Below are 10,468 nucleotides of genomic sequence, written 5' to 3'. Positions count from 1 at the left end.
CTTTTAAATTAAAAGATATAGCTATGCTTTCGCTTTTTCGAAATATTCTCAAACAATTTCATTTTTATTTTGCATTACTGAACACCCCTTTTGTTACAAAATGTACGAAAAAATTATGTAGATACAAAATAGATTATGAGAAACTGTTTTGACTCAAAATAATAGTTAAACACTTCTCAAAGATTTGGTAATTCAAATTTGAATACAACTGGCACTTTCAAAATTAGATTCTAAAAACAGATAACATTCTAAATGTTGTCTTTGATTCTAAACTACAACGATTTTCATATATCTTCGACGTATCTCTTCTTTTGGTTTTTCAATATAAGGATTCTTCGTTGGATCTAAATTTAGCCTGAAACAAAGAAAATAAAATTATATAACAATTAAATGATTGAATAAACAAGATATCTAAAATGAGAAATAAAAAGCTGAAATATTTACTATAAATACATTAAAATGAATTTTGTAAGAATTACTATCAATAATTTTTTAACCAATAAAGTAAATTGTTACTATAAAAGATATGAAATATTTATCGATATCATTTCTATAATCAATATACCTAAAGTGTCTAATAACACTTGAGCTTTTATTTGTCAAATTGACTAATTTCAAAAAACAAAAGCTGAAAAATTATTTTAAATATAAAAGGTTGAGGATTAATCAAGTGATTTGGTATTAAAATTAAGAAAAATTCAGAAAGTGGAATTAATCACTTTAGCTTGTGAACAACTCACTTATCAAATATATATGGATTTCTTAATAAATCAAAAATTTACAGAATTATGTTATAACGCGTGTTCTCTTTTCTGTTAACAGAGTGAGCTGGAAGCACAAACAAGGGGAAAACCATATTGTTTAAAAGGTACCACACTACTTTTTAAAATTTTCCAAATTAGAATAATCAAATATATTATAAATAAATAAATATCAATTCAGTAAAAATGCTAAAAATAATCGGATTTCTTCGTCTTTATGAAAACAGTTTAGTTTGTATTAAATATTTAAATTTTTGGTTATTGATCATTTTCATTAAATACGTTGTTATAATCAATACAGTATTAGGTGTTAGTGGTGGATGAAATTTTAATAGCAACAAGAACAATTCTTTATTTAATTAGAAAGATTATAAAACACAAATATAACGTTTAAATATAATTAATTTCTCACAATTACTCTATCACAGCACTTCTCACTATTATAACTCAATTGCAACTAACTTATTCCAAATCACTCTCCTTTTTCTTTCTTCTTCATACGTTACATTGACATACACAATTCACACACACCTCAATCATTACAAGCATACTCATTTATCATAATAACCTGAATTCATTACATATTGAAATCCCATGCATACTTGTTCCACTCGCCCCAACACATATATACTTAAAAATCTATGTAACTACTACCACATTAGGTACATGCAGTTATTTATACACACGAGTAACTTAGAAACACATTGTTTAATAAACACGATTTAATTACAAGTATAATAATGTATTTCTATATATGCTTGTATATATATACAACCAGGAATAACGTTCTCATGCACTTAAATTATTTATAACTACTTCAGTTTAACTCGTTTAGTAGAACAGATAATGTTCTTAGCCTTTAAACCTTAGCAACCATGTGATTCACGAATCACATAAATTTAAATTGTTTTTGAGAAAGTTAATATATGATGACTAATTTATTTTTTATCGAGTATTAACTGCATTGCACATTATATTGAGACGAGTCGTGATTTACTTCATGAACCATGATTAAAGAAAGGAGTACTATCCAACAATAGTGACCAAATTATTTAATTGTTCTACGAAGCAATAGACAACATAAATTATGCAATATTTAGTTGCTCTACAAATAATAATTGCCAAATTTCAATAAAAATAATTTCCAAGTTAATCATCATTATTTATTATATTTTCAAATTGATTAAATGGATTTAATAAAATACAGAAATTTTTTTTAGTTTTTAGGGAGGACCCTAATCCATAAGAATATATGAGGAAAAGTCAAAGAAATAAAAGTTCATCTTTTAATTACTAGTACAATTCAAAGTATACTTATGTATTTAAAATATCTCTAATTAATTGGAACAAAATTACTTTCTTTTATTTTTAGTGAAACGTTATAAAATATTTATATAACTTGCAGTTAGGAAAATTTTTTAATATAAAAAGAATAATTTAATATAAAAGAATATTTTATTTTTAGTAGATGTAATTAGCGATACAGAAATCGTATTTAAATTCATTAGTAAGCAAATTTGCTTAATAGGCACCGATATCCTATCATATTTTAAATACTGAATTTTCTTCTGAATTTCTTACTATCGTGCACTTTTCCATCAGATAATAAATAAATTCACTGAATAAATTCATTAATAAATTCAATAAATTCAACACAATACATCACGTTTCACTTTTAATGTAATTAAATAATTAAGTATTCATTTTTTAATTAACAGTTCTAAAAGAACTATACGAAAAAAATATTAATCCGAAGACAAAATAAAGTTTTATAGGGATGATTAACTACAAAAAGTAATATTTTTAAACTCGCTCTAAATAAAACGTATTAACCTCAACAAGTTCAAATTTTCAATATAATCTATTGAGCGTCTGAAATACTTTTTAATTATTGTCGACAGGTTAAAAGAAAATCAAACTTCAGCTGACGCTCTTTTATCTCGAAATCACTGTCGGTATAGCAGGATTACATTTTTTATCAAAGTTCGATGGAAGAGCAACGTGTAACATAACCTCCGTCGAATAATCACAAGCAAATCCACTTCGTGATTTCTCTACTCCGCTTATGAGTTTAGTTATAGTTTTATTATTCATAGGTTTTAAGATTAATAGACACAGTATGGAGTATTATGTATTCAGAAGCTTCTACTAACTACAAAATGTATCGTAAGTATCTAAGCTGATCCATAAATAACGTACATATTATGTGCAAAATTATTCATAACCATATTATTGAATGTTATGTTTGAAGAAGTCAGCACTTCAATAAGAATCGTGTAAAATATTATGAAGAGCTCAATATGAGATATTATTTCAACCACTTTTTATAGTATAAATAGCATTCTTCTATTGTTATATCAAATATCGAATGACCATGTAATGTAAGTCATAAAAATCGTTTAAACATCCATGGTTTTTGTAAAAGTAAAGGAAAGTACAACATATCTATTCAGAAAAATAGCAATAGCAATAAAATTTTTAAGGACTTTCTACCGTGAAGAAAGGTTATTACTTACATAACCTATTTGGTACAGTACAATGTTTGTATTATAAATACATATTATAAATATATTTCTAAAGATAATTTTATACAAAGTATCTCGAAGGGAAATTAATGAATTTCTATAGCATATTTAATATACCAGTTTCAGAAAATAGATAAACATATATGCCTATATATATGCCAATATATGCCTATGTAGAAAAGGTTAACGAACACAAAATGTTACTGCAAGATATCTACGAAGAACAATTTGAAGTAATGTTTCTTTAAAGGAACTCGTGAAATCCATTGGTAATAGTTTTAAGAATTAAAAATATAAAAATAAATATTTTTATTGATGAATGAAGAACAGCCTGCTTATGTATGCATACGTATCGCGTTTATCGACACTCGTCCTGTTTTATCAACAAAAAGTAATATGGCTGATTATGCAAAATCTTAATTGAAGAAGTCATGATTGATTATAACAATTTACTGATTATCATATTACTATATTACTTGTTAAAAACTCCTTTCTTAATCTTGAATCTATTTAAAATATGAAGGTCATTTAAAATAAAATGATAATTATATTAAAAGAAGAAGAAATCAATACTATCACTGTGTTGACTAATTGTATAAAAATATAACACATATACAAAAATCTTTGAAAAAAATATAATGACAGATATCAAAATACATAAGTAAAGGTATAATTATTTCGTTAAAAAAGACCAGTGCATTTTGCAAGTGATGTAACTCAATTTTGTCGCGACATTCAATATATTAATAGTTGAGAAAGAAACGCATAGGACTACGTTTCTATTTTGTAACAAAGGAATTTATATTATGAGCATAAAAGTAAACGCAAGCATGCACGTGATAATAATGAATAAAAACGAAGTCGGTAAATAAATTTCTAGGAGTGGTACCTTTAATGGGCTGAACGAAGAAAAAAATAATTTCCTAAAAACACAGAGAAAAAATAACATTCATCGTAACACACGTAATACACATCGAATTTGATAAAATTTATATGAAAGATAGTCTTCAAAATAAAATTTAACTTGTACTTTTTTTTATCAGCCAACGTTCATATTAAACTAGAGAAAACGGCCCCCAAAATGAATCAATATTCCGATTTAATGTCTTTTTGCAGGATAAGATAAATACTTATAAAAATCTGGTGTCATGTATATTTATTAAAATAAGTATAGAATTATACCTGTATAATCCTATTGCGTGAGCACAATTTACATTATACCACCAATCACAAGAAAACTCTCGTTGGTTGAAAAGAGTTCCATTAGTGCAGAGGAAAGATGCTCCTTGATGACCTTCGCGACCATCGTGACAAATATGATATGCCTGAAATATTAATAAGTATTATCATTCTTATTTGTTAATTAAAATATTCGAATTTTTATAATTTTTATAAATTGAAATAAAATACAGTTGAGAATATGCTATCAATATTGAGTATGAGCTACGTAATTCAACCATTATAAGTAATTTCTAAAAATGTATGCATCCTATAAGAAAATATTCTATATATAAAAGTTACACTTTTAAAGAAATACATATAATGCTAAAATAATTTGTTTAAATAATCTATTTGTTCATTGAATATTAAAACGAACTTCGATATAATACATTGTACGTCGTTTCTGTAGTATTGCAGAATTGTACCCTTATTGTTAAAATAAGATATAAAATTTTTATTTTGACATCTAATAAAAATATAGTACACTGCCTTGAAATATATAGCTTGAAATATATATACATATTACAAAATATTCATTTCTCGTAATAGTTGAAGTCTAATCAGTGTAGAATGTGTTAAATGAAATGGAATAATTTTCTGTGTCAAAATTTGAGAAGATATTTAATTTTCTATAAGAAAATATTATATTTTATACCTGTTAAATATAGTAGCGAGAGTTTTCTTAAGATATCACTCGCGTTCTTACTATTTATCTCATAGATGGATGCATTTACATTCATTGACTTACATGCCTGTGACTATGTACAAATAAATTTAATTACTCCTGTAGTAAATTACTCGGATTTCAACCATTTGATTTAACTATCATTGTGGTTTACCATATATTTTATTTTCTTATAATTTCGAAAACACCCTGTGGACGTTTAAAATACGGAGAATATTAAAGGAAACCTATATGATCCAATGAGGTTTAGAATGATCTGTAACTTGGTAGAAAGGTGCAAGGAAAGAATTGCAACACTTCATAACTTGCAGTAAAAGTCCGTGAAGACCATATCACTAGAAGACTATGCAGGAAGCATCCATCAAATCTGATTACAGAGTAATACGAATATGCAGGATGTAGTCATCGAATACAGACATTTCACTGGAAACTATTGCTCATGTGTTATTAATCCTACACGTTACAACAATTTATAAACCTTTTCCGATAGGCAAATTGTACAGACAATTAGACTTTATAAATGTTGAAACCCCGCCGAATATCAGACGCCAACAAAGCCGTCTATTGAAACAATAGACTTATCACTTATAAGCTAATTATACGAGAAGAGAATGAGAGGAGATAGGCGTGATCTCGTAACAATATTAGTCGAGTTATTACTCGAGCAATACGAGTTACTCATATTGCAAGAGTCACGGGTTAAAGTAAAAACAAAAGTACAGAGCGAGTACAGAGCGATTTTGACGAAAAATATCATGTAATTATAAATGAATTTTCATTTCTCAGGAAGATATTAATACTGTAGTATACTGTTAATAAAAATATTAGTTTGAATTACTATCTTTGAAATATTTCCGTAAAAATAGCAAAAGTCGTGCATTTATTTTCTGAGTCTAACACTATAAGAATCCACGTAATCAGATTTGAAACGCAAAAATACGCAAAAATACGTAAGAAACATTTCATTATCAAACAACAAAACATAGTTAATTTATGTTTTGGAACTTGTACTATTATAATTTCGTCACACTCATTCTTCCCATGAGCAGATCAAATTTGTAGAAGAAAATATAAACTTGTTATATTTTTCTATATTATTGAGGAAGGAGTAATTTATATGAATAAATATGTAAAATTTGTATACATTACACAGGCCTGAAAAACACTGAAACTAAAACGTGGGATGTGCTATCACTTTGTCACGTATTGTGAATACCGTAATTGAGTTTACTTATACGAGGAAGAAAAGAAAAGGTTTGTAGAAAGTAGTATACCGGTGCCAAAACTAACGGCTGCATGTAAATGAACGAGTACCACCTTAACTGCCTATTGCAACGTTTTAAGAACTATTTTGCTAAGTGCCAGGTACAGGGCACATATAAAGCTAAATAGTTTCTTACAGAAAATTATGTGCCTTTTCTAATTTTTTTTTTTTTTAGATATTTCGTAAACGAACGATGATTATTTAAATGGAATCGATTAAGCATTACATGTCACCCTTAATACTGTACAATTCAGTACAAAACATTTTCTTTAGAATATTTACTACAGAAGTTATTCGCAGTATGAAGTTACGTAACTTACCCTATATATTGATATAACGCTTGAAAGGTTTCTTCGCGATACTTAAAACTTTCTCATATAGAATTCTCGTTTAACGCTAAACTTACCATTGCCGGTCAAATGACCGGTGGATGAAGAAACGAATGATAAAGAATCTCAAAAGAAATAGAGTAAGAAAGGATATTGAAAAATGAAACAATGGAAATTATAAAAATGAAATAATGGAAATTATAAGAATGAAATAATGGAAATTATAGAAATTGACTAACGGAAATCATTAGAATTAAATAATGGAAATTATAAAAATTAAACAATTGAAATTATAAAAAAGCTTGTGGAGTTGATTGACGAAAGCAATGACATTGAATACAAAATTTTTAATCAAAATGTTAAAAGTGATCACTTAGGTTGTAGTAGATTTCTTATTAAACATGTAAACATTTGATTATAGATATTTAATTCTATTTAGAATAGTTTGATAATACAATTAATTATTTAAAAACTATAGATAATAATGACTTTATTTAAATATTGTTTACTTAAAATGGGAAACTTGTTTACATTAACTTAGAAATAAAAATTTGTTAAAGTTCGACATTTCTACTAATATATTTGTTATAGATATCTAATGATATATATAGATACAGTAGTTTATAAAAGTGTTTGAACGCTTGCACTCCAAACTTTTAAAAAATGAAATACAAGCATTGGGAATGTGTGGGAAAAATTATTAAAAAATCCGTCGTCAAATATAGAATTTGTAGAATATTACATGTAAATATATTACATTTACAGAGATTAGAAAAGTATTTGTACACATAAAATAAAAGGATATTAACATTGTAATTAATTTTAAAAACAGTCTAATTAATTTTTTATAAAAACTAATACAGAAATAATTCCCCTTTTTAATACTTTCTTGATTCTAGCAAATGGTATATATAAATACTCCACATAAATAATCCACTTAATGTTCTACGAATTCTGCATTTGTTATCAGAATTTTTGAATAATTTTTCTCATAAATTTCAACACTTGTGTTTCAGCTCACACCTACATTTCTGAATTGAAGGTCATCCGAAAATCATAGTATAGCAATTCATTGAATTTGTGTTTTCATCAACAATGATCATACGAAATCGAAAGTACAGGGTGCTATTTAAAAAAGTCAAAATAACAATGTTTTATAAAAAAAAGTAGGTTCTGGAATTTTTTATATTTTAATGTGTAGCTGACGAAATACTGATTAACTTTTGTTGGAAACATCTTTCGTTAGACTGTTGAAAGTGCCTAAAAATCCATAGCAATAATTATGTGTCACATCCTGTATATATATATTTTATGTAAATTATATTATATATATTCGTTGTAATATATGTTACACAGATATATTAGTATTCCTGATTTTGTCACAAATATTTATCCACCAAATTAATGTTAAACAATTTATTCAAACGAATATAAAGTAATAATAAGACGAATGTAGAACAAAACATTTTAATTGTTCGCCAAAGGTTAATTTTTTGACAAACTACGAAAAAATGGAATACGTATGATTGTTGATGGATAATTATAGCAGAAAACTCTTTTATCAAAAATTAGCCTTAAAAATACATGGTGTAAGAATATTAAAACTTCACCATCATTTGTTTAAATCCATCTATTTCTTCCTTTTTTCTTATATCTATTAACATTTGATACATCCTTAGGTATACATTCGAATACAAATTAAACTCAACTGACACCTCAAATAAAAAAATTGTGTATAGCTGCTACTATGGAGCTACGATTATCAATTAAATTTGAATAGCTTAAATAAAACAAAGTTTAATATTTAAATTATAACGATAAAACTCTTTCTTAAAAAACAGTTAAAAATAGTTTAAACTTATGATTTGAGTATAATCATTTTTTAAATAATTCATCATTGTTATAATATTATGTATTATTGCAAGTAAACTTTAAAATAAATTATAGTAATTGTTAAACTATTGCACTTTGTTTTACTATTTGTACTTTATTGATATATACTTAGGTCTCTTTTTATACTATGGAAGATATTCTAAAAGAAATTGTAAAGAAAATCGTATAAAAATTTATTTGCGACAAAGTACAAAATTTATAAAATTGTATATTATACTCGTAAACTATACAAAACTGCTTACTCTATGAATTGAAAAAAAATGAAAAACACACATTTCCCTGCTCTACAGTATAAGATATATAAGAAAAGGAGAATTCAATATATTCATACGATGTACGCATCATTTTCAGACATTTTCTGTGAATTATGTAGAACTCAATAAAACGTAAAGAAAAATACATAAAAAATAAGTAAAAGTATAAGAAAACGTATAAATGTGAGAAAAATCTTGTTTAAAAGATTCTATAGATGTAAATTAAATGGGTTAAGGAAATCATGTGACTGTAAATCAAGTAGTATGTAATATATAAAAAGAAACCTAAGTGGATTAAAAAACAGGGTGGTTGAAATTCTTAATACGAAAGATTGCTCAACGAACGAATGAATTAACATGGTAATGCAATCCCTTATAAGTACATAGGAATGAAGTTTCTAAATTGCTATCAAGATATATTTAAAGCACATTTCCAGAGAAGCAAACAAGGTTTGAAAAGATTTGAAATGCTAATCTAAGCTCATATACAATGATTTCAACCAAAAGCTACAAATTGCAAATACTTCAAAAATAATCATTTACCGTAATCATTTCTCAAGATAATTAATAAATTATAATTTCGGTTTGAGAAGTTTGAAATTTAGCATTTATTACTGTTCCGGTTCTAAAAGCTGTAATGTATACTAAATCGCGTAAGAAATTTTAGTTTACTTTATTCAAGGTTGAAATAAAGTGAATGCATACTTGAATACCGCTCAAATTACATTCGAGATAATAGCTGCAGGCACTATGTAGTCAAAAACATAAATTTAAGAGTAGGAGAACTGGAAGGTGTATTAGTGACTCATAAATCAAAAATAAAAAGAAAAAGAAAAAATAAGTATATATGTAAATAAACATCCTGGAAGGTAATCAAAAGAAAAATCATGATTATAGGATTTTACATGTAGAATTTCAGGCGTGTTTTCAAATTAATCAACTCAGTTTATGTAATACACATATTGTTTTTTCATTGGTGTTTCAAAGTCCTTTCAAAGTTAGTAAGTCATTCGAATAACTTTTGTTATTCATAACACTAACACAATTACAATATTACATTTCCTACGAAGAAAACTTTTTCACAAAATAATTACTTTTTCCTACATAAAAGTACAATTTTCATAAAAACTGAGTTTAAGATAATAATATTCATTACGATTGAATATTTATAAGAGGGGATGAAAAATGGAAAATTAACATAAAAACGAAAAATAACATGGAAAAGAGATTGAGAAAGATAGATCATTGATAATTGACAGATAGTTGTATATTTTTACCTAACATACATATTGGAAAGGACCGCATTATACATGGGATAACCAAACTTTTTCTCACCAGAGCAATTCTTTTGGTTACTAAGATTTCCACGGCACGTTGTAGATATATTTAAATAGCCAATTGTAAGTCGAATTAAAATGAAATGGATTACCTGACAACCGGTTTCCACATTCGCGTACATTCCTGGTACATAAGGTACGTGAGCGCAGGAAAAACTTGTTGGAGGTACGGTGTGATACAGAGGAAAGTCTACACCAG

At 26.4% G+C, this 10,468-nt stretch overlaps 1 protein-coding gene across 1 annotated transcript in view; it reads right to left on the bottom strand.

The window, feature by feature from the left end:
- Window positions 1-267: 267 nt before the first annotated feature.
- LOC108545996 (uncharacterized) overlaps window positions 268-10,468 on the bottom strand; it is an 11,556-nt gene continuing 1,355 nt past the window's right edge. Inside the window, 3 exon segments of the mRNA XM_017897900.1 lie at window positions 268-355; window positions 4,469-4,611; window positions 10,362-10,468. The exon segment at window positions 10,362-10,468 is cut by the window's right edge and continues 10 nt beyond it. Coding sequence (XP_017753389.1) covers window positions 268-355; window positions 4,469-4,611; window positions 10,362-10,468 — 338 coding nt within the window.

Source organism: Eufriesea mexicana, unplaced genomic scaffold (assembly GCF_001483705.2).
Source record: "Eufriesea mexicana isolate 0111107269 unplaced genomic scaffold, ASM148370v2 scaffold598, whole genome shotgun sequence".
NCBI classification, from domain to species: Eukaryota; Metazoa; Arthropoda; class Insecta; order Hymenoptera; family Apidae; genus Eufriesea; species Eufriesea mexicana.
This window is presented reverse-complemented; position numbering and strand designations above follow the sequence as displayed.